At 39.7% G+C, this 25384-nt stretch overlaps 1 protein-coding gene across 1 annotated transcript in view; it reads right to left on the reverse strand.

Annotated features, from left to right (window-relative positions):
* Positions 1-25384, reverse strand: part of ARHGAP10 (Rho GTPase activating protein 10) — a 333033-nt gene that overhangs the window by 204467 nt on the left and 103182 nt on the right. Inside the window, exons 4-5 of the mRNA XM_023227376.1 lie at positions 14737-14808; positions 3404-3505 (exon numbers count right to left, since the gene is read on the reverse strand). Coding sequence (XP_023083144.1) covers positions 3404-3505; positions 14737-14808 — 174 coding nt within the window. The remainder of the gene's footprint in view (positions 1-3403; positions 3506-14736; positions 14809-25384) is intronic.

A 25384-nucleotide genomic window follows, 5' to 3' on the forward strand; every position in this document is an offset into this window, starting at 1 on the left:
CGGCGGGCCAAAGCAAAACTCAGGCAAACGCATCACCAGCCACAGAGGTTTCTGCACCCTAAAGATCCCATGACAAGAGCCCTCTCTTACAAGAATGTCATAGACGTCCAAGTTGTAACTAGGGTCATAAAATGATTTCCTTCAGCCTGACCTTTAAAAATGAATCTAAAAGGCAATCAGTATACACTTTACAACTCCAAGCAAATCACTAGTTTTTAACAAATACACAATTTCGATTTGATTATCAACTAATTTCTAGTCTTTCCAGCTGTAAATATATGTAAGAAAGTAGACAAGTCTCACACAAAGTTATTCAGGGAATCTGCTTCTCAAGTAGATTATTATTACACTGAAATATTATCATTTGGCTCCTTAGGAAGAAAAAATAGACTTCAAAAATAAATAGAAATGGAATTTTATCAAATATCCAATACCTGTTACTATACAACTGTTAAGTAGAATGTAGGGGTGTGGATGGACGTAGAAGCTATTATGCCCAATAAACATAAAGGTATAGTAGCAAGGCCTCAGAGAACTGCCAAAATAGCCAGCATGGTGTATGCCCCAATTCTCTCCTGATTATTTTATTTTATTTTATTTTATTTTTACTTTATTTTATCTTATTTTTTGAGATAGAGTCTCACTCTGTCGCCCAGACTGGAGTGCAGTGGTGCGATCTCAGCTCACTGCAAGCTCCATCTCCCGGGTTCACACCATTCTCCTGCCTCAGCCTCCCAAGCAGCTGGGACTCCAGGTGCCAGCCACCACACCCAGCTATTTTTTTATATTTTTAGTAGAGACGAGGTTTCACCATGTTAGCCAGGATGGTCTCAATCTCCTAACCTTGTGATCCACCTGCCTCAGCTTCCCAAAGTGCTGGGATTACAGGCATGAGCCACCACACCCGGCCATCTCCTGTTATTTTCAATTGAAACAAGAGGAGAGAATGAATTATGTACATTTCTAAGCCTTTGTTCAGTATCATTCTCTGCAACTTTTACAATCTCCTGAGCATCTCAATTCACTGAAAATTAGCATTACATTAACCACTGCCAAAAGTAATGAATATCCAAACCTAACATTTTCCCTTCAAAAATCATACCCCCTATTAAGGGCTTTACACTTAAAATAGAAGGCAGTTTCAGTGTTAGCACATAAGTTTGTAAAGAGCAAACAGAGCAAGATAAAAAAGTGTATATAATTTAAATGAAACAAATTATTCATCTTTAGGATCTCTTCATGTTTCTGGAGGTGAATTATCTTTGGGATTGATAAATTGCTGGAGCCCCAGCTCACTGTACAAGCATCTCCACACTTGTTCATTCAATAAATATACATTAAGTACCTACTCCCTAACAGGTACTGTTCTAGGCACTGAAGATAGAACACTGAATAAGACAATGGTGCCTTCAAGGAGCTTACATTCTAGTGGAAGAAGCCACGTAACAAACGAACAGTATGTCAAAACGGTTATAAGACTATGGAAAAAAAAAAAAATAGGCTGAACCCTGTGGCTCATGCCTGTAATTCCAGCACTTGGGGAGGCCAAGGCGGGTGGATCGCCTGAGGTCAGGAGTTCTAGACCAGCCTGACCAACACAATGAAACCCCTTCTCTACTAAAAATACAAAAAATTAGCCGGGTGTGGTGGTGGGTGCCTGTAATCCCAGCTACTCAGGAGACAGTGGCAGGAGAATCGCTTGAACCTAGGAGGCGGAGGTTGCAGTGAGCCAAGATCTCACCATTTCACTCCAGCCTGGACGACAAGAGTGAAACTCCAACCCCAAAAAAAAAGAGGAATATGAAAAAAATATAAAGCAGAGTAAAGGGGACATTCTAAATAAGAAAGTCAGGAAAAACTTTTAATAAACTGACCTCTGAGTAGAGGGTATTTGGACGAGTATTTGAAGGTCTGAGACACATGGATCCGTGTTGAAAACATACCAAGCAGAAGGAAAACAAATGTAACAGCTCTCAGTATATACTATGCTGACCCCAGCTGGGTTGGGTGCAGAACACACAGGATCTTGTGGGCCCTGGGGCCTCTGGAGAAGCCATTAGGAGGGTTTGGAGAAGAGCGAGTCATGAGAAGTGGACACACTCAGATTATATTCTGGAACTAAAGATGACATACTGATGGACTAGATGGGAGGCGTAAGAGAAAGGGCCAAAGTGACTCCAAAGATGTTGCCTAAGAAAAGTTTAAAATGAGATACCTAATGAGAAAGTGAAGTGGATTTGGAAATTTACTTGGGGAATGAAAATCTTTTTTAGGATACCTGAAAATGGAGGTGAGAGCAGAGGTAGAGAACTGCTAGCATAAAGGGGGTCTGTAAAAGCTGCAGCTATCATCTCAAAATTGACAGAGGGCAGGAGATGAGGGAGCACACAATAATATGCAACAAGTAGAGAACAGGGCCCCCCCAAAGTAAAAAGCAGTAAGGATTAAGTGGTGTAAAAGTTCCTTTTTCTTTTATGAACTGTCAAGTGCCATCCAAATGTCAGTCAAAGACATTAGAGAGACAAAAGAAAAAGTCACATGTGGATGTCGAACCAACCATACACACACAGAGTGTGTAACTAAATAGCTGACATTTAAATATAATCCAGGTTTACACAAGACTTAATACTGTGTCATTTTGATAATACTTTGATAAGTGTTTATGACAGTAGTACATAATGCCCAGATTCCTTATGTGTTAAAAAACAAGGAAAAAAAATACAATTTTGTGGGATCAGACAAAATCCTAACAATGGCAAACAGCATTATTTTTAATAAAACATTATGTTTTGAATTGTAAACAACTGAGTTTCCATCCAAGTGTGTGAGTGAGAGAAACAAATGGCAGGGGATTTAGAAATAAACAACGAGAAAATGAAAAATAAAATATAAATTCCTTCCTGCTTACATATGGCTGCCTCCAAAATAAATGAGTCTATTAATACAAGTAAAACAGATGCTCCCTTTCCAACGAAGTTGAATTTCCTGAATCCTCAGCATTAAATAAGATTAATGCTGCCTTCACATAAATGCATAATGGTATATGAGCTTATTAAATTCAATTCATTTCTTCAAGAACTCCTGAAAGCCAATTAATTGATCTATTCCTGCAAATAATATATCTGTTCTTCACTAATGCTGGTTTAAAGTTATGGTCCTGTAAAATAATACTCAGAAACAAAAATTTTACTACTATAAATCCATACCTCATTAATCGCTATAAGACGTATTATTTTGTCTTGTTTCATAAGGACTTTTTTCTTAATTTATGACACTATCTGTTCACTTTTTGTTATCTCTATATAATGCCAGATAAAAAGTTATCAACAGTAAAGCACATTTTTAAAAGACATGTATTACTTATTAAATTTTGAAAACATAACAGAAAAATAAAAAATTATACCTCTTGTAAATGTGAGTCTTTCTTTTTTGCTGATAAATTCAAATGTTTATCAATTAGACTATAATTCTTTTCTGTCTCTTTGTCAAACTTCTTTTTTTCTTCCTACAAATAAAAAAAAAAAAAACCATGGTTAAACAGAAACAAAAGAACACACATAGTTAATCCACTGGGAAGCTCAAATTATGAAAAATATCTGAAAATAGAACAAAGCATCACTCTGAATGTGATAAAGCTATCTAAAAAAAACATATCTGTACCAAACCTACTGCTTAATCATCAAGACAGCATTAGGACAGAAGAGACACTTTTATTTCTTCCTTTAATGGACTTTTTTCCAAGCCTATGTTATTTTTCAGTTCTTCATACTTAGCAGTAGTAAGAATTAATTCCATGTTACTCGCCCCTCACCAACCAAATCAAACAGAATACATAAGAAAAGTAACATAAAGCTTAAAAAAGCAAACTTGCTCCAGATTTTGGCACAGACGTGGAATTCGTTTAAAATGGAATAATAGGTCGGTGGCTCACACCTGTAATCTCAGCACTTTGGGAGGCCAACCAAGGTGGGAGGATCACCTGAGGTCAGAAGTTCGAGACCAGCCAGCTATCGTGGTGAAATCCTGTCTCTACTAAAAATACAAAAATTAGCAGGGTGTGGTGGCACACACCTGTAATCCCAGCTACTCAGGAGGCTGAGGCACAAGAACTACTTGAACCCCAGAGGCGGAGGCTGCAGTGAGCAGAGATCACACCACTGCACTCCAGCCTAGGCAACAGGGTGAGACTCTGTCTCAATCAATCAATCAATCAATACGTTTTACTCCAGATTTTCAAAAAATCATAATACATAATCAGGGTTGGAAAAAAAAACATCTCGGGAAAGATCTTCTGTAATGGTCCAGTATGAATACAGGTTAAGTATCCGTTCTCTGAAATGCTTAGAACCAGAAGTGGCACAGATTTTTGGATATTTTTGAATTTTGGAATATCTGTGTATATCAAGAGAGGTATCTTGGGGATGGGGCCTAAGTCTAAACATAAAATTCATTTCTGTTTTGTATCCACCTATCACACATAGCCTGAAGGTAATTTTATACAATATTTTTAATAATTTTGTACATGAAACAAAGCTGATGTATACTGAACCATCAGAGACCAAGAGGCCAGGTGTGGAATTTTCCACTTGTAATGTCATTTCAAATTTTGGAGCATATCGGATTTCAGAGTCAGGATGATCAACCTGTATAGCAGTAAGATTCTCTGACCAGAAACGTCATCTACTTTCCCAAACCTTTCCAGTGATCTCTGTAACACTATTTAAAATATGTATAAATAGGTCAACAGGGCCTAAAATATTGACATACTAGTACTCACCCTTTGGTTAACATCACAAACATTTCTTAGGTTCTGTCTAGAATTAGGACATACTTGTATTCCATTTGCTATAGAAGCTTTTTGAGAAAACAAGTACACACATTTATAAATGCAGAGAAGACGGGCTGTCTCCCCTAAAGCTGCTAGTCAACTTGATAGATTTTTAATAAACATTCTTGAGTATCAAGGAGAGCACACCATGTCCTCATGCTGTCAAAATGTTTCCATTAATTTCAAATTCTCCCTAACTCTCCACACCTCCTAAAAAAGGAACATTCTCTTCCCTAATTTTCCAACTTGTATTTTCCAAAGCAAAAGTTCTAGCCTTTTCTTGTATGACTTCTTTCCTGTTAGGCAAAGAGATTAAACAAAGCATGTTCATTCTCTACTTCTTTTATTTATTTATTTTTTTATTTTTTTATTTTTTACCACATGGGACCACACACTGTTCTTCTGGAAACCCAGGACATTATGTCCCCTGTCAGGTCATCTAAAAATCCTCAATTAATTCCCCCACACTGATGGAGGAGGAGAGACTCGGAAACTGAGGTTTCTTCCCTTTTCTACTCCAAGGTTAATTACCAACTAGCTGCACAACTTAAAAAAAAAAAAAAAATCTGACAACACACAACCTAAGTTTTCTCACCAAAAAAAAAAAAAAGATCAGGGACTTTTCTTTAACTATCTCATTCTTAGATTCCCAACCTAAAATTCTGGGATCCTATGGTTCACCCATGTGTAGAAATGGAACCAAAAAAAAGCAGAAGTTTTATTTTAACCTCTTTTACTTAATAGTTACTTTTGTTGATACAGAGGACCAGAGGACTTTATTTTTCTTTATGCTGTAGGTTTTTTTTTTTATTTACAATTGTTTAAGTCCAAGGTATTGATTATTCTCTTTTCTGCTTTTCATTATGCTCTTCCAGTATTTTAACAACTAACAGAAAATAAACTGAAACAAACAGATGCCCATTACCTAAAAATGTCCACTATTTTAAAAAGCTGATGATGTGAAGTACACACTGAATTTGGTGTCAGAAGACCCAAGCTGCAGTCCTAGCCACTCATTACTCTGTGACTTTGTAACAAACATTCTCTGAGCATCTGTTTCTCAGATTTACACAAAAGACCAATGGAAGTCAGGTCCCTGCATTTGCCCATAAGACTGCTGCAAAGCAAGGTCACATGCTGAGAAGCACTATCACTGTAGACTAGTACTTACCAGGGACATGGAAAACATTTTTACCACCTCATTTGATTTAATCTGAATCACAGAAAGTGGCCGAGGAAGGGGTTGGTAATCAGCAGTCAAAACACCCAGCACACTGAGCAATAGAAGGCTATGAAAATCAACATGTCGGTAAAGTTGGGAATGAAAGAAAAAGGAGACATCAAGCCTTTATGAAGAAGGAATTTAGCCAAGAAACAACAACAACATCACACCCACCAAGCTTGGAACAGAAATATCTTTGTCCATATATGGTATGGTATTATACAAATGCTGCTGTGTTTGTTTTTGAATCTTAAAAGGCAGGTAATCATTTCTTCCTGCATTTGTTCTTAATGTCATTATACAGTATTATTGTTTCTTTGTGCTCATATGATTTCTTGTGCTGAAATAATACAAATTTCAAAGGAAACTATTCAAGTAGCATTCAATAAAGAATGGAGGTTTTTTTTCCCTCCAACACTGCATTACAGAAAAAAATATATATAAATGTAACAGCATAATCCAAAAAGTGCCAACAAGGATCAAGTTAAATACAATATGAAAACTTTTCTTATAAATCAGACATTACAAAAACTGAAATGAGTCTGGGCCAGGAATGAGTGAAACAGGCTGGGAGAGAAATGCAATCAGGAGTGGTAGGCAATGAACACCAGATAGTCCTCGTCTACTCCAGAGAAGATGGCAGCCATTACTCAGCACCAGAACATTTTTGCCGTGTGAGAACACAGACCCAGCACATTGGCTGTGTCTTCTGATTTCTCTGGAACTGCTGAAAAATCCAATGATCTTTATGGTGGCAACACATTTTTTTTTTAATTGTAACAACATGAGGAAGCCAAACAAAATGTATAAGTTCAATATGGTAGAAGTCAGCTTTCTAATCTGTTATAAAATTGCACATGCAAAACTTTTTTTAAAAGTAGAGCTACTACTTAAAACAGTATTATGGGTCAAAAAAGATATACATTGTATAAATGGTAGAAGAGAAGAACCTAAGAACCACAATTCAAATAACCAGATCTTGAGGTAAAAACTATAGAAATTTGTCATTACAAATCACTGGGTTAAAAAAAAGGAAAAGACGATTCAACTATTGGTGCTGGCATGACTGTTCAACTACTGTGAAGCAGACAGAGAACCTCATCTCATATCACAATTAATTCCAGATGGATTGAAAGAGTCACAAGTAAACAATGAAGCCATAGAGAATATTTTCAACAAATCTCAGAACAGAGAAGGATCTAAGCAAAAAAGAAATGGAAGAAGCTATTAAGAGCTTGTAAATATCAAAAAAAAAATCACAATAATCAAGCAAAGGGCACACAGTAAAGGGGGGAGGATTACAACCAATATGTAAGAACATAGGGAGACATTCATAACACAAAATATATCCTTCATTAAGCAGGTTTTTTTTGCAAAAACACATTAATGCTTCCACCGAAAGGTGGATAAAGAACACAAAGAATTCATAAAAGTTTAAACATAATTGTGAATTGCCCATTTTTCTGTAGGGTACTAGATTATTTTGCTTTAGAAGAGGAAATAATTTTTTTGTTACTAGATGACTTTTTTTGAATTTTCTACATTTTCCAATTGTTTAGGATGAGGAGATGGAAAGGGCTTATTTTCAAACTATCAAATTAAATAATGTTTACTGTTGGACTCGTCTAGAGATAAACTTAGATATGGCAGGTCCTTGAATAGCATCATTATTACATTAATAAGGGAAAAATAAAAACCGATTCGTGGCCAGGGCCACTGTCCGTGTGCAGTCTGCACATTCTCCCAAGCCTGCATGGGTTCTCTCTGGGTATCTACTATTTCCTCCCACATCTCTTAGGTCAGTTCACTGGCATGTCTAAATAGCACTGTGTAAGTGAGTGTGGGATCATGCCCTGTCCAAGGCTGGTGTCCACCCTGCACTCTGAGCTGCTGGGATGGGCTCCAGATGCCTGTGACCCTGAACAGAAATAAGTGAGTAAATGATTACCTTGTTTTTATTAATCTTTCTTAAATATATGTATAGCTCACATTTATTTCAATATTTTATATTAAAAGTGTTGTGGTTATCACGGGAACCCACTCCCAATAATTCAACATGAGTCCTTTTCTATTTTCCCTAAGTGTCGGCTGGTCTAAGAAATAAAGGGAAAGAGTACAAAAGAGAGAAATTTTAAAGCTAGGTGTCCAGGGGAGACATCACATGTTGGCAGGTTCCATGATGCCCCCACCAAGCCACAAAACCAGCAAGTTTTTATTAGTGATTTTCAAAGCAGAGGGAGTATATGAATAGGCTGTGGGTCACAGAGATCATTTTATTGCTTCAACAAGGCAATAAAATATCACAAGGCAAATGGGGACAGGGCAAGATCACAGGACAGGGGCAAAATTAAAATTGCTAATGAAGTTTCGGGCATGTACTGTCATTGATAACATCAGGAGACAGGGTTTGAGAGCAGACAATCGGCCTGACCAAAATTTATTAGGAGGTAATTTCCTTGTCCTAATAGGCCTGGGAGCACTACGGGAGACCACGCCTTATTTCATCCCTTATCTACAACTGTAAAAGACAGATATCCCCAGAGTGGCCATTTTAGAGACCTCCCCCCTAGGAATGCATTCTCTTTCTCAGGGATGTTCCTTGCTGAGAAAAACAATTCAGCGATATTTCTATTTGCTTTTCTTCAGAAGAGAAATATGGCTCTGTTCCACCCGGCTCTCAGACAGCCAGACCTAATGGTTATCTCCCTTGTTCCCTGAACATCACTGTTATCCTGTTCTTTTTCAAGGTGCCCAGATTTCATACTGTTTAAACAACTTGTGCAGTTAACACAATCATCACAGGGTCCAGAGGCAACATACATCCTCAGCTTACAAAGATGATGGGATTAAGAGATTAAAGACAGGCATAGGAAATCATAAGAGTATTGATTGGGGAAGTGATAAATGTATATGAAATCTTCAAAATTTATGTTCAGAGACTGCAGTTAAGACAGGTGTAAGAAATTATAAAAGTATTAATTTGGGGAACTAATAAATGTCCATGAAATCTTCACAATTTATGTTCTTCTGCCATGGCTTCAGCCGGTCCCTCCACTTGGGGTCCCTGACTTCCCGCAACAGTGGTCTTTGGAATTTTGGTGATGTTGACGTCAAGAGTTTGAGACCAGTCTGACCAACATGGTGAAACCCCCCATCTCCACTAAAAATATAAAATTAGCCTGGCGTGGTAGCCCATGTCTGTAATCCCAGCTACTTGGGAGGCTGAGGCATGAGAACCACTTGAACCTGGGAGGCAGAGATTGCAGTGAGCCGAGATCATGCCACTGCACTCCAGCCTGGGAGACATGGGTGAAACTCCGCTCCATTCAGAAACAAAAAAAACGTTTGGTGATGTTTCTGAGACCAGAAATATGACATAAAAACTTAACTTTTGTTTATGTCAACTGGCCCACAGTAAAACTGGCTTCCTTATGTGCTGCTTTGCTTCAATTCAGTTTCCAAGAACCTACTGATAATGTTAAGTGAGGACTCCCCACTCCGGCGGGGAGAAAGCACAACTTCCCTTAACTCCCACACCAAGTGTCACTCGTTCCTACCTGACACTTCATTTGCCCTGTCCTACCCCAACCCACCCCTTTCCTTTAAGCTCCTCTAGCCTCTCTAAAGAGAGGAGAATTCAGCTCCATCCTCACAGAATGGAGCACTTGAGTCCAGACCCAGAAGGGTGCCTGGGAGACACCTGTCAGAACACAAATGAATGGCCAACACAGGACTGCAGCAGCACCAACGCTGGCAAAGTGGCACCTCGTTCCTAAGCGGTGGCTAATTCAGTGCCTTAGCACTATCTGTCCATAAGCGTCATAAGCCACATGCTATGGCTTCTCACCCCTAAACCCAGAATGCGGAAAATGGACAAAAAGCTGAGCAATTCCTGTTTGGCAAGGTGACGGGGAGCAAGCCATGAATGGGATAATAAAATTACTCTATGGATACCAGGCCCCAAACTAGACACTTCAAGTACATTACCAAATTCACTTAACTCTCACAATAACCTCCTGAGACAAGTGTCATAAGTCTCATTTTACAGACCACGAAACTGAGACTTAAAGGCCTTAAGTCGTTTGCCCCAAATCACATGGCTAATTAGGGCACTGAAAAAGGATTCAAACCAGGAAGAATTAAGTCTTCCTGAAAGACTTTCTGGTGCTCCAAAGATGAGATGGTAGAGTACATCCCAGGGCACCTATGCTTTCCCCTATTACAGCACTTTTCACAATATATTTTTATTGCTTATTTGACAGTCTCACAAAAAGTTGCTAAGTTCTTGAAGGCCAGCCAATGTTGTAATTCCTAGTTGTATCTCAGGGCCTCTAACACGATGCTGTATGATAGGCACTAGTGTGTTTTATACTGAATGAAAGAAATGTAATTAAACTAAATCAATATTGTTTCTGCTCTATTAAATATAATGTAATATGAGAAATTATCCAGACAGGTTTTTTACTCATGTTTTATAGTAATTTACAGAATCTTTGGAAGTCTGTATTTAAAATGTATTCATTAAGGCTGGGCACAGTGGCTGAAGCCTGTAATCCCAGAACTTTGGAGGGCCAAGGCAGGAGGATTACTTGAGCCCAGGAGTTCAAGACCAGCCTGGGCAACACAGAGACCCTGTCCCTACAAAAATAATTTTAAAATTAGCCACGCATGGTGGCATACACTTGTAGTCCTAGCTGCTCAGAAGATCATCTGACCCAGGAGTTCAAGGCTACAGCCCAGCCTGGGCAACAGAATGAAAGTCTTTAAAAAAAAAAAAAAAAATTATTAGTCATAGTCTGGTAGTAGGCTTAGGTGATAAGTCATAATTTGTGAAATGAACATCTATTAAGTTTTCTGTTCTAAATTGTTCTTCTATTGGATAAAATTGTAATTGGCTTTTTCCAAGATAGCAGCTGAAAAGATTCTATTCTTAATACAGTTAGTTGCATCCATTTGACACCTGTGTGCTGCTGCTTGCTCAAACCCACATTTTCATTACTTGGTCAAATGTCCAGAAAAGCAATTTATCCCACGTAACTCTTACCATGTTCTGGTATTTCTCAGAGTTTTTGCTCAACGTACTTGGCCCCTATGTTGTTTAGGATCTGTACTGGTTCCTGTAGCTATCCACAAAGTACTGTGGGATATCTGGCAATAAGTGCCAAGCTCAAGAAGGGTGAAGGAGCTTCAAAAGAAAATAAGAACTGAGCTAGGCCTTGGAAAAACTCTGAAGAGTCACTTGATGTGACGCATCAGGGAACAACCTGTGTCCTGTTGTGTCCAGAATTGGTTCCTTCCAGTGGGTTCTTGGTCTCGCTGACTTCAAAAATGAAGCCATGGACCCTCACGGTGAGTGTTACAGTTCTTAAAGATGGTGTGTCTGGAGTTTGTTCCTTCAGATGTTCAGATGTGTCCGGAATTTATTCCTTCTGGTGGGTTTGTGGTCTTGCTGACTTCAGGAATGAAGCCACAGACCTTCACAGTGAGTGTTACAGCTCTTAAAGGTGGCATGTCCAGAGTTGTTTGTTCCTCCCAGTGGGTTCGTGGTCTCACTGGCTTTAGGAGTCAAGTTGCAGAACTTCACAGTGAGTGTTACAGCTCATAAAGGTAGTGCAGACCCAAAGAGTGAGCAGCAGCAAGATTTATTGTGAAGAGTGAAAGAACAGAGGTTCCATAGCATGCAAAGGGACCTGAGCAGGATGCAGCCACTGGCTCGCCGAGCAGGATGCAGCCACTGGCTCCGATGGCCAGCTTTTATTCCCTTATTTGGCCCTGCCCACGTCCTGCTGATTGGTCCACTTTACAGAGTGCTGATTGGTGCGTTTACAAACCTTTAGCTAGACACAGAGCGCTGATTGGTGCATTTTTACAGAGTGCTGATTGGTGCATTTACAATACTTTAGCTAGACAGAAAAGTTCTCCAAGTCCCCACCCAACCCAGAAGCCCAGCCGGCTTCACCTCTCACTGTGATGGCAAATGGGCTTTTTGAACAAGGCTAGAACCTAGCAAGCACGTAAGAAAATGCAGCAGAACCTATAAAATGGAGGAATATATCCAAACCAAACAGGGCCAAGGAGCGCATATCCAAATATAAGCAAAACAGTAGACAATATCTTGGGGCTTTTCAAAATCCAATTTACAAAAACCACCTAGCCACTTAGAATACGTTTAAACCACAGTTAAACACGTAACTGGGCTTCTGGAAACCGGAGAAGGCAAGAGCACAGGGAACTGAAAGAGTTTCAGGCAAGGGTTACAACATTACGAGATGGGAAACAGGAGACAGGGAAAGATCAAAATGTTGACCCCCATATCTAAAAATTCTGATGTGGTCAACTTTTAAAGACCTTTTTCTTAACTTCCCATGTGAAAACTGTTTTATGCTGTTTACAAAAAGCTCTTTAACCTAAGAGAGTAAAGTCTTTCTGAAGTATCCCATGTAAGCAGATTTAATCAGAGGAACAAGACTGTGTGCTCGCCAAAATATGACTGAATGTTTAGGCAGCACAGATGTGGAAAGTAATTCAAATACCTAAACTTAAACCCCTTCCTGTTTCTTCTAGAATTATCAGTTGGATAGGCTACTTATTAGATACTTTATGTATTACGGCAGGGTAGGGGCTGGTTGAGAATTTAAAAAATAAAAATAAAAAAAAAAGCACAGTCTTTTAAAGATTTAACAACCTAATGGAAAGGACAGATGTTTACATAGTTTACATATTGTTGTATAATACAGACAACCACCCTTCTCTACTGTTCATTATGGTACACAAAACTGCCAGGAAAAAAGGCTTCTCCCTATGACCCACAATGACTGGCTCTTCACAGGCGACCTCCGCAGGTGCAACAGTCAACGCACACACCATACTGAGCAAGACTGCACATGACATCAACTCTTTATAAACTTGAAGCCAGAAGAACAGGAAAGGATACAGAAATAGGACTTCAGGAAAGAATTTGGTCATTAAATAGCTCAAAGCATAGAATAAACTATTGTAACCATTTCTCCTTTTAAAAGGATTACTGAGTGTGCAAGTGGCTTTGCAGGATATACTGTGAACAAATGTTAACATCAGAAGCTGGAAAGTTTAAGGGGAAAAATGAGTCAATAGAAGATGCAAGGTCAGACATTTCTAAATTCCAGTGGAGTAGATGGCAAGTAAAAGTAAATATATTCACTCGCACTCAGTTTTCATTTCCATAATATAACCTTCACACATGTAAGCACCATCCAATTCAAATTAGAAAAATAAGAAATGGATGTTGTTTACAAAGAATACCCACCAATGAAATGTTAAAAGAGAATGAACCAAAATGCAACAAACTTTCAAACAGCTTAGAGACACAATCAAAACAAAATCATAAAACTATAAAACCATAGTCAGATCCCCCAAGTCCTTCATTTGACAGATAAGAAACTAAAGCCAATGACTTAGTCAAGGTCGCAGAAGTGAAAGCTGACCTCCAATCTCCTGCTGTAAAGCCAGAGGCTCGGGACAACCCAGCTGCCTGCAGCATGGCAAACAATCCAAGGAAGGAGCCGGGGGTGGTGCCCCCAGTGATCTCCCACTGCCCACAGGGGCTGAGCCTCAGTCCACAGCCCTTCATTAAAAACTGTAATACGGTATGCCAAAAAGAAATGTCCAATATTGTCACAAGTCACTTAAATGATAATTCATTCCATAAACAGCAGTTACAGAGCTGGAACTCCTTGGGTTCATCTGTGTGGTTAAGCTACTGAGGCCACAGTGTTTATTTCCACCAAGGGATTTTAGTCACTTCTTTTAGGAAGAGGAAAAAAAAAAAAAAACTCACATTCCCAGCCATGTGGGGGAAAAAAATACAAATATAAAAACTCCCTTCCCAACCTAAAATTGGTATTAATTCCCCTCTCCTTGGGCCAAGCCAAAATCAGTAAACAATAGGCAAATGTTACTTTCTCTTTCTCAAGTATATACACAAAATTCAGGAAAGATTGGTGGAAATTATTTCTCTGGGGTAATTTCAAAACTCAGATTGCACATTTTAAATAAGTTGCTAAATATATCCCAGGCTCCCTGTGGCAAAACCGCTGCATTATTTCTGGAAATCACAGTTAAATCCCAGATCCTTGAGTAGAGAGTCTGTGGTTCACTCACCTTTGAATCCCCAGCCCAATACTATACAGCACACAGTATAATGCACAATACCGTAACAATACTGGCACACAATAGAGGCTCAATAAATTTTTGTTAAATTGAAGGAAATCACATCCCAATACTTAATAGTCTCTTCCTAGTTTCAGTGGCATCACGGTGTGGCAGCGTCTCTAATCTTAAACCCTACTGTAATGCTACACTCCTTCATAAAACTGAGGTGCACACAGAAATAACTACACTCCCCCCAGTGATAAGCTCCTTCTATTCAGAGCAAATGTGTTGTTTGGTTACAGGTATTTTTAAAACTCTATATGAAAAGGTGTAGCCCAAGAAGATTACTAGAGGTTTTACTACCTTGTCCAGGTGTTTTTGTTTTGTTTTCAATTCCATATCCCCCAAAGGGGGAAGAGCACATTTCGAACATAAAACAACAGATGGTTTGCTCCAGCATCTCCTTCAAAGCTGCCAAATGTGAATAAAGTGTACAATGAAGCAGCAGAGGCATCTATGTTTTCTGTTTATGAGTGTATTCAAATTAGACACAAACCTTTACAGCTCCAAGTTGCTCTTTTCTGAATTTTTCCAAGGGTTTAATCAGGGTTTCAGTCACACTTAATGCCTAGAGAACAAGAGTGATGATAAAAGAGCACAGCATTAGGCTTCCAAAAAGGAAAAAATTAGTATTTCATTTCCCTCTTCCACCCCACCCAGAAAGAAAATGAACAACATATTTAGCGGCTTTATCTCACTCTGCCAATGCAACAATTAAATCACTTCTCAACTTATTAAAGCACTAGAACTCCATAAATATTTTCAGGGAAGAGGAGGTGGGCAGATTGCCAGTGAAATGTGCAACACAGCCCCAACTCTCTTCCACAAAACAGCAAGAGGGCTGTCTATAAACAACAAAGGGGTCTATCACATTCATTAACAGAACACTTCTGTTTGAGATTGTTTTTTCCTTCCCCCTCCTTAGAAATTTAAAATTCAATTACATTCCTTTATTGATAATCAGACTACATTATGTAAAGAACTAGGACTGTAGCTACTTGTTCAAATACAACCAGTCTGCCCTTCATTACAGAAACCTCCTAAGGATTTAAGGTATATTAGCAAAGTAGAGTCACTGGAGGCTCACAAAAAAGCCAAATGCTTGGGCATACTAGCAAGCATGACATCAGGGAAGCTCACATGAGAGAAGCCATACACAAACTCCAACCACAATCACATTTATTTCTTAAGTTGGCTGGTTTGGCGCTTTTCATGTTAAGTCACAAAATGCTGAAAATGCAAATAAAAGAAAATATTCATCGAAAGAAAACATACTTAGTAACAACACACTGGTAGGTAGTGGCTTCTCACCCTTTGTTTCCAGGAGACCAGAACTCTCCAAAATATAAAAGAAAATCTCAAAACATTATTTAAGAATGTGCCATCCTTCTTTTTAGAAAGGTGCTCAAAAATCCAAGCTTAACATTACGGAAAAAATTAGTGATTTGGAATAGATCAAGATTCTTAATTTAACCAAAGGCTCCTCATCAGTGTTTCATTATGTGAGGGTTTCTCCCAAAGAGACCATTCATACTCTAAGGTAGGGAACACTCAAAATAAGTGACTATGCCCACTTTCAAGATGCTCAGTTACAACTTTCTACCCCAGGCTAACCGCTGGATTCCCCTCACTCCCACCTGGATAATTTGCTGCTTGGGTGTAAAACAGTTGGGGCAACAGAGATCTAAAAGAAAGCATTAAGAGCAACAACTAGCCAGGGAAAAGTGATCATCTTTCAAAATATCATTTTTATCCTCTCTACATTTTAGACCATGTGACCTACAGCAATGGCAAACCAAAGAGTCCTACAAAGCACCACAAGCCAGGAATCCTGACTCCCCAGTATGGAATGCCCCACATTCCATTGAGAGTGCAGATACAAGAAGTGCTAGCATACATTAATCAATTTACACACAGTGTCTCATAGATTAACTTAAGGTACACTAATATGAGCACCTGTGTCATTTTTTAAGTTCCCACATCTGGATCTACCCAACTAGTGTTCCCAAATAAACTTCCATATAATATGTCTTCTGTGAAACTGGTACACTCAAGAAAGAAGTCGGCCCAAAAGGAACTGCAGGGATCACAGAAGCTAACAACTGCTCAAGTTCACAGAAGATAGTAATAGGGATTCCAAGTCACATAAGTCTGAACCCACCAAGCGTAACTACCATGCAACATGGCAATAAAAGTACCAAAGAGGTGCTTCCCCAAAGTTGCCATCTTAATAAACTTTAAATATGTGCCTATTTTATGAGATAAACAGCTGTTGAGCATGCAAAGCCAGGTGATAGGGATATAGCTATGAACAAAACAAGCACAGCCCCCTGCTTTCGTGGAAATTACTGTTTGGTAGAGAAGATATAAACCAGATACATGAACACCTAAGGAGATATATAAGAGCACATTTTAGTAATTCCTTCCAATGAAGAAAAGTAGGGGTATGGTGAGGAATGCATTAGAAATGTGTGCAAAGAGCTTCTTCAAAGTAGTGACATTTAAGCTAAAACCTAAAAGGTGAGAAGGAATCTGTGGTGCAAAGGGCAAGGGAAATTGTTTCCTGCCGAGATCAGCAGAGGCAAAGGATGAAGGTGAGGAGTTTGAGCATTACAGGGAATGTCAAAAGGCCAGAATGCCTGAAGCATAAGGAGCAATTAAGTGAGCCGGTAGAGCTGAGTGATGGCAGGGAATCAGAGCATGCTGAGCCTTGTGGGCTCTGGGAAAGGGTTAGCATTTTATTTGGGGTACAATGCAAAGCCACAGGAGGGTTTTTAAGCAGTGAATTGACAATGATAATTAAAGTTTTTCAAGATTACTCTGGCTGCTGAGGGAGACATGAGAGGTACAGAAAACTGGAAGACAGACTCGTTAGGAGGCTTCTAGAGTGGTACAGGAAGAGATGGTGGTGGTTCAAATGAAGGCAACCAACAGAAGTAAAGAGAAGTAGACAGATTTGAGAGATATTTGCAGGTGGAGTCAAAGTAATGAGAGATTGACTGAATGGAAAAGGTGAAGATTTCCAGGATCCCTCCCAGATTTCTGGCATGAACAAATGAAGAGATAACAATACTAGTTATTGCCAGGCACAGAGAGACAAGCATCACATGCTCTCACTTATTTGTGGGATGCAAAAATCAAAGCAATTGAACTCATGGAGATAGAGAGTAGAAGGATGGTTACCAGAAGCTGGGAAGTCTAGTAGGGGGGAGGTAGGGATGGTTAATGGGTACAAAAAAATAGTGTGAAAGAATGAATGATACCTAGTATTTGATAGCACAACAGGGTGACTACAGTCAAAATAATTAAATTGTACATCTTAAAATAACTACAAGAGTATAATTAGATTGTTTGTAACACAAAGGATAAATGCTTGAGGGGATGGATACCCTATTTTCCATGATGTGACTATTACGCATTGCATGCCTGTATCAAAATATCTCATATACCCCATAAATACATATACCTATTATGTACTCACAAATCCTAAAAATAAAAATAAATTTAAAAATAAAAAATAAAGGACATTATTTACTGAAGCAGGGAAAATCTTGAGGGAAAGCAGCTGGGAGCACACACTAAGGGATCATGTTAAATCTGAGATGCTGAGAAACGCCCAAGATCTTAGTAAAACGGACTGCCAGGGATACAGGTCCACAGCCTAGAAGAGATGCCTAGGTCAGAGATACCAATTTTGTCCTCATCAGCAAGTAGATGGCATTTGAAGTCATGCAAGTAGATAGGCAGGACAGTAGAAAAATGGAAATGTCTCAGACCAAGTACTTAGAATAGGAAAAGGAAGAACAGACGGGAACTATGGCAATGAGACTGGAGAAAGTTATCAAGGTGTTGGATAAACGAAGAAAGAGCTTCAGGCCTGGCACGGTGGCTCATGCCTCTAATTCCAGCACTTTGGGAGGCTGAGGCTGGTGGATCACCTGAGGTCAGGAGTTCAAGATCAGCCTGACCAACATGGAGAAACCCTGTCTCTACTAAAAATACAAAATTAGCCAGACAGTGCCTGTAATTCCCACTACTTGGGAGGCTGAGGCAGGAGAATCACTTGAACCCAGGAGGCAGAGGCTGCGGTGAGCTAAGACAGCGCCACTGCACTCCAGGCTGGGCAACAGAAAGAAACTCTGTACCCCTACCCCCCAAAAAAAAGAAAGAAAAAAAAAGAAAGGAGTTCAGCTGTGTAGGCTGCAGAGATGTTAAAGAAAGAATGAGAGCTCAGCAATATCCATGGCAAGGTGGCAGAAAGGGCCAGACTGGAGTTGATTTATGACTGACAGCTGAGACCATGTGGGGAACAACCCTTCCTCAAAGAATGACCATGCAGGGCAGTACAGAGAGGATGACTGCTGAAAGAGAACATGCCATAAAGTGAAGGCATGTATTCTTTTAAGACAGAAAGCTGGTATTTAAGAGATGAGAGGATGTCTAAACGCCCATGTGAAGAATCCAGAAAGAATGGTTCAAAGTCTCTGACATGGGAGGAGATGGGATGCTGAGTATGCATGGAGGGTTGGCCTGTCATAGAAGTCAAGATCCTTCCTTCCCTGTGATAGAAGGAGAAAAGGGGTGCCAGTACAAATGGATTTGTGGGCTTCGTGACAAAAAGCTGAGAGTTGCTACCAGATGGCTATTTTTTCCCATAAACTACAAAACAAGGTCACTTGCAGAGAGTTTGGGCATGAGAAGTTTCATGCCCAACTAACAGGAAGAATGAATGAAAGAATCATTACAAATGGGACAAACACTTCTTAGAGAAACAAGAAGGCCTTTTGAGATAGGTGAGGAGGAGTTGATGAAGATATCATCTGCCTTATTGTGGGATTTTCTCCAGCAAGGGAGGGAGAAGGTGGGTGGCTGAGTTCATCCCAGGCGAGTGTTTCTAAGAGATGTGAATGCGTCAGCACAATATGACGTGGTAGGCAAAGTGCTGGCGAGCTGCGTAGAGCTACTGGGGAGCAGAGGAGGAAGGTCCCCTGAGTAGGAGAAGACTTCCTGAAGGAGATCATGCACAGCTCAGCCTGAAACAGAGGGAAGGCGTTCTTCAGGCAAAGGCCTTCCGTGCGGAGAGGGGAAAACAGCAATTTCAGGGCACAGAACCTAAGCAGCTCAGTGTCACTAAAGCAGATGAGGAAATCAGAGAGGATCACAAGACAAGGCGAGAGATATCGGATGGTCTCCATGAGCCATCAGAATGGGACGCCGGAAACACTCAGAAAGTAGATGTAGGTTATCAATAATATGGATATATGAAGGCCTTTTAAAATAAGAACCCCAAAATTTCATACTCTGGAGTAAACACTGTCTTCCACCAAAAGAACCAGGCTACAAAGGTTACACAAGAGCAATTTTAGGTCATTATATTTTTTCTTCATTTGGAGAGTTAATTTAATGCAATATCCGTCTGAACTCCAAAGGCTAACACTAGAGTAGAAAAAGAACATAAGGGTTTCATGGCCAGGTGTGGTGGCTCACACCCCGTAATCCTAGTACTTTTGGAGGCAGAGGTGGGTGGATCACTTGAGGTCAGGAGTTTGAGACCAGCTGGTCAATATGATGAAACCCCGTCTCTACCAAAAATACAACAAAATTGGCCAGGCATGGTGGCAGGCACCTGTAATCCCAGCTACTCGTAAGGCTGAGGCAGGAAGAATCGCTTGAACCCAGAAGGCAGTGGTTGCAGTGAGCCAAGATCGCACCACTGCACTCTAGCATGGGTGACAGAGCAAGACTCCAACTTGGGGGTGGGGTGGGGGGAAGAATATAAGCGTTTCTGCCTTACTGTCTTCAGATCAATACGCAAATTTCCAAAACAAGGATGGTAGTAGCTGTGGCAAATAACACTACATCCAACTCAATAATAAATTATTTTTTATTAAAAATACTTGTAAGAGCTAAAAATTCATTACGATTTTCCTTCTTTAGCAAAGTGTGATTTTAAAACTTCTAAACTGAACCTAAAAATTATATTTAAGAACAAAATAATAAAGGAGCCAACAAATGTTTCAATAAAGCAATGTCAATTGAGCAACAAGAATTTTCTTTTTCTCAAAATAGACTGGAAGCTCCATGGAATCTCTCGGTTCCTGCTGTAATTTCACAGATATATTATATAATATTTATTAGTAGTAAGTGTTACTGATGTTTCCTAATGCTGAAACATGATTCTTCTTTCCCAGCAACTAGTGAACACCAAATCTAGGACTGTCCCTAAAACTTAAAAGGCAACTTACAGCAATGACAGTTTCCCAATGACAAGGAGATGGCTGAAGCAATAATACTGAGAAAAGTTTTCAAATACTAACATATTAGAAATTAGATAAGAGAACGAGTATAGAATGTGATTTTATAACCACACATACAGATTACATAATCATATTCCTATGAATTACTTGAACCAGCCAAGAAAAGAAGTCACAAAATGCCTTTGCTAATGAGCCTTGGAAAGGGTTTTGGATAGTTCTGCTTGGAAACAAAAGACAGCTTCTTGAACATAAAATAATCAGATGCTCTCTCCTCAGAGAAGAAGTTAGCCAACTTTTTCCATAAAAGACCAGGTAGTAAATAATTTAGGCTTTGCAGCCATGCAGCCACAGTTCCAACTACTCATCTCTGCTGTGGTAGCACAAAAGCAGCCACAGACAGCATATGAATGATGGGTCCAGGTGTGTTCCAGTGAAACTTGACTTACAAAAAGAGGAAGCAAGGTAGATGGGGCCCATGGGTCACTGTTTGCCAAATCCTGCCTGAGAGGATCATCTTGAGTATCACGGCAATAAAATGCTCTACTTATGCTTATCTTGTATTTTTAAAAAACATACATTTAAAATATTTGCAGCCAATCAGAAGTTGGGAAGGAAGGTGGAATGCTGGATAAAAGAATCACAGTTCGGCCGGGCGCGGTGGCTCAAGCCTGTAATTCCAGCACTTTGGGAGGCCAAGACGGGCGGAGATTGAGACCATCCTGGCTAATACGGTGAAACCCCGTCTCTACTAAAAAATACAAAAAGCTAGCCGGGTGAGGTGGCGGGCGCCTGTAGTCCCAGCTACTCGGGAGGCTGAGGCAGGAGAATGGCTTAAACCCGGGAGGCGGAGCTTGCAGTGAGCTGAGATCCGGCCACTGCACTCCAGCCTGGGCGACAGAGCGAGACTCCGTCTCAAAAAAAAAAAAAAAATCACAGTTCAAGGAGCTCTGGAGCTGAAGAGAGGGACTCAAAAGTAGTGCCGTTAGGATTTGCCTGGGATAAGCAATCTACAGGATGCTGAAAGGCAACTGCACAGGTGTCCAAGATGTCTCGAGAACAGGTCATGTGAATTTCATACTGGACTCAAATCTCCTAAAATGTTCTATTAACTGAAAGTTTAACATAAGTCAATGGAGCCACAAATTGGTCCTGTAACATACACAGGTTACACATACCGCCTGAATTCAAACAAGGTAAGCACTCGACTGCATCCCCCATCAGATCAGAGCTTACCTCAACAGCACGGTTACCACATTTTAAAAGAGTCATTTAAACTGGGGTAAAGCAGGAATGTAACCAGAATGCTAAAAAGGTTTAGGAGGAAGAAATAAAGAAAAAAAACTAGATGTTTCATGTGAGTGGGGAGGAAGAGAACATTTAGTGGAAACATGAAAGCTGTCTTTAAATATTTAAATGGATACTGCATGAGAGAAGGAAAAAAAATCATTCTGATTTGCTTAAAGGGAGCAAAGCCAGGTTTGATGGGTAGAAGCTGTAGAGCAGCAGATTTGGGTTTCCTATCAAAGGGACTCAAGAGAACTATAATGAAACAGGCTGCCTGGCAAGGTGGTGACCTCCAGCTCCCTCCACATAACCAAGCTGAGACTAGAGGACCAATGACCAGGAATACCCTCTCACATATGCCTGCACTGGGAGAAAGCTAGCCAAGAGGACAGCAGAGGTCCTTATCCACCTCCATCAATCTGGGATTCTAAATGACCGGGAGATGCAGAAGTACAAACTACATTTCCATGCTCTAGTTTTGAGAATCAAGCTACAACGGCAAACTACAGAATCCATTAGAACTTCACGATTCAAAGTAAAAGGGCAGGATTATTATATAACAGTGTGGAGGATTAAAATGTTTCCCACCATTACTCACATCTGAAATCCTTTTTCGTCAGACATTCGGATGTAAGGATCTTAAATGTATAAAAAGGAAAGGAAAATTATGTTATCTTAATCCATCCTCCAAGCTAGAGCTAAAAAATCTGTTGAGAATAACAACCAACCTGCAGAGAATCTGAGTCCACTGTGGGGAGGGACCACTCCAACAACTTCACATTCCCCTACACTGGAGATCAAAGTCTAAGTTGTGATGTCGTCAATTCTAAAGACAACAGGACTTAGGGCTATAACCTCACACTCAGTAAAAACGCAACAAAGGCATACCTACATCCTATGATATCTTTAGTAACCATTTTCTAAAGTCTCAGTCCAGGTAAAACTGAATAAATCAGTATAGCTACTAAATCACGCCTTTCTAATTACTCAGTACTAACAAGGATAGGCTGAACACAGTGAAACAGAAGGAATTTTACATCCGTTCCCCGAACACTCATTATTTTAAGACTGGATTCCAAGTGTTTTTGACCCCAGAGGAATGCATAATCTGAGAACAAAGGAATATTTCCCCTCTTTTCTCCCATGATCTTCCAGATACTTCCCATTTCATTAAACTAAAGGGAAAATTCTATTTTCCAATTCTAATGTCAAGAATAGCAGCAAAGAAACTATTCGGCAAAAACATAGTTCTTATTTTTCCTTGAAACAGAATCTTAAACAGTGCCTAGAAACTTTATAGATAGATAGATAGATAGATAGATAGATAGATAGATAGATAGATAGATCAATCAAGATAGATCTAAACATAAAGGAATCTTTTTCCCAAAATGATCTGTTGGGGAAAAAGAAAACTTGCCTTGTGTAAGAGTTTTTAAGAGTCTTCTAAAGGAGTGGACTTTCCCATTATTTTGGTCAACAACTGTTTGAGGAATCTTAGCCTAAAACAGCCCTAATTATTTAGTTTCAGATACTTAGAGATTACAAACAGGACTAAGTTACAAAAACAAGGGGAAGTTAAGAAATTTAAGATATTTAGTTACAATTCCAGAGACGACTTCAAACTTTTGTATTCAGTAATTTTATAAAGCTCACTTTAAAAGGAATAAGATCAGTGGTTACATTAAGCAAATCATAGCCTAGGCAACAAGGCATGAACCCCATCTCTATAAAGAATACAAAAAATTAGCCAGGGGGGGTGGCATGCATCTGTAGTCTCAGCTAGCCAGGAGGCTGAGGTGGGAGGCTAGTTTGAGGCCGGGAGGTTGAGGCTGCAGGGAGCAGTGACTACACCACTGCACTCCAGCCTGGGCAACAGAGTTAGACCCTGTCCACCACCTCCCCCTGCCAAAAAAAAAAAAAAGAAGAAAAGAAATCATGAAAACACATCCCAGAGTTAAGTTTTTGGTGTGTGTTTTTTGTTGTTGTTTGTTTGTTTTAAGAGACAAGGGTCTCACTCTGTCACCCACGCTTGGAGTGCAATGGTGTGATCACAGATCACTACAGCCTCGAAATCGTGGTCTCAAACAATCCTCCTGCCTCAGCCTCCTGAGTAGCTGGAATTACAGATTCAAGCCATTGTGCCAGGTTCAGGAATAAGTTTTTTAAAGAAACTGTGCAAATGGGCTGCTAACATGTACTTTTGACTTGAGATAAAATTTACAGTGAAAGCATCAGAAAGATTTTAAAAGATGCTATATAGCTCAAAGAACTCAGGCAGATGTGGCCATCAATGCTCTGGAAAGCTGTACTGAAAAATCAGAATGTATCCATGACGAATATACTAATCCCAAAGGTGCCAAGAGTTGAGACAAATTTTTTTATTAAATAAGTGGGGAAAATATTTCTAAAATATATGTGGATTTTGCCTATTTAATTTTAAATGTGGACACATATTTAATCAAGTAAATGATGAAAGTAGATATCTGATTATCTAGCAGATGTACATAGGCATACCTAAAAGTATGCATGTTCAAGTTGTCTAAAAGAAGTGTATTACGTTTAATCTTCTGGGGAAATAATGTTGTCTTACAATCAGGCACATAAAGGAACATCAGTCCTTTTGGGCTGCCCAGCACTTGAAACCCCTTCCTATGTTTGAGGAATTCTCCTTCCCATTGAAGCAAAGCCCACCTCCCACCATAAAAGCCAAAAATAACAGACGCTGGTTTGCAGTACGGTAATGACACCTGGCTAGGGTTCCACTAATGAGATGCTCCCATCCAAGACTTTGATTCAGAAGCTAGTGCTTTAAAAAAAAACCAGTGACCAAAGAGACTCTAGGGAGGTGGCAGCAACTAGTCTAATTTCCAGAGGCAGCAGTTCTTCCAACAGCCACTGGGCAGTGGGGCTCTTGGTGCAAACTGTGGTGTCCACATCCAGTGGCAATAGAGGTACCTGCTCTAAGCCCAGCTCTGTGGTACAACCTGGACATCATTCCCAGTCCCTCACATCTTTTAAAGGTACTACAAGATACCCAATACCCTTTAATGAATTTCCTTTATGTTCATATTAGCTAGTGCTTGCAACTGAGAATCCAGACTAATAAAGGATTAATATTTTTTAGAATTTCAGAACCTTATAAACAATCTTGCCAAAATGCTTTCGTACTATCTTTTCTCTGTACTCCTAACACAAGAGTTCCCCTAATTAAACCAACTCATTATCAACTGATTACATCACTCTCCTTCCACACTCACCCTTTGGTACCTCTTTCTCCATCTATCCAGCCTCCCTGTCCTATACCTTCCCCATCAATCTAGGCTCAAGTTTTAATAAAAAGATTAAGATGGCCAATAAACTTCCCCCACTTTAATACCTGACATAAGAGAAAGTACAAGAGTCAAAAGACCAATGTTGACAAAAAGTGAAAAAGTTTCACAATCAATTTTGCTATAACAGCCCTTCATCAGGGAAAAATAGGAGGCCAATGTGTTTTCATTTTGGCTCTGCCCTAACTAGTCCTATTTTTAGATCACAGAAAATAACAATTTCCTTTTGTTACCTGAATATTCTCAACTATAAGGCAGGAATAATACTTTCTCC

This window comes from Piliocolobus tephrosceles, chromosome 3, assembly GCF_002776525.5.
Source record: "Piliocolobus tephrosceles isolate RC106 chromosome 3, ASM277652v3, whole genome shotgun sequence".
NCBI classification, from domain to species: domain Eukaryota; kingdom Metazoa; phylum Chordata; class Mammalia; order Primates; family Cercopithecidae; genus Piliocolobus; species Piliocolobus tephrosceles.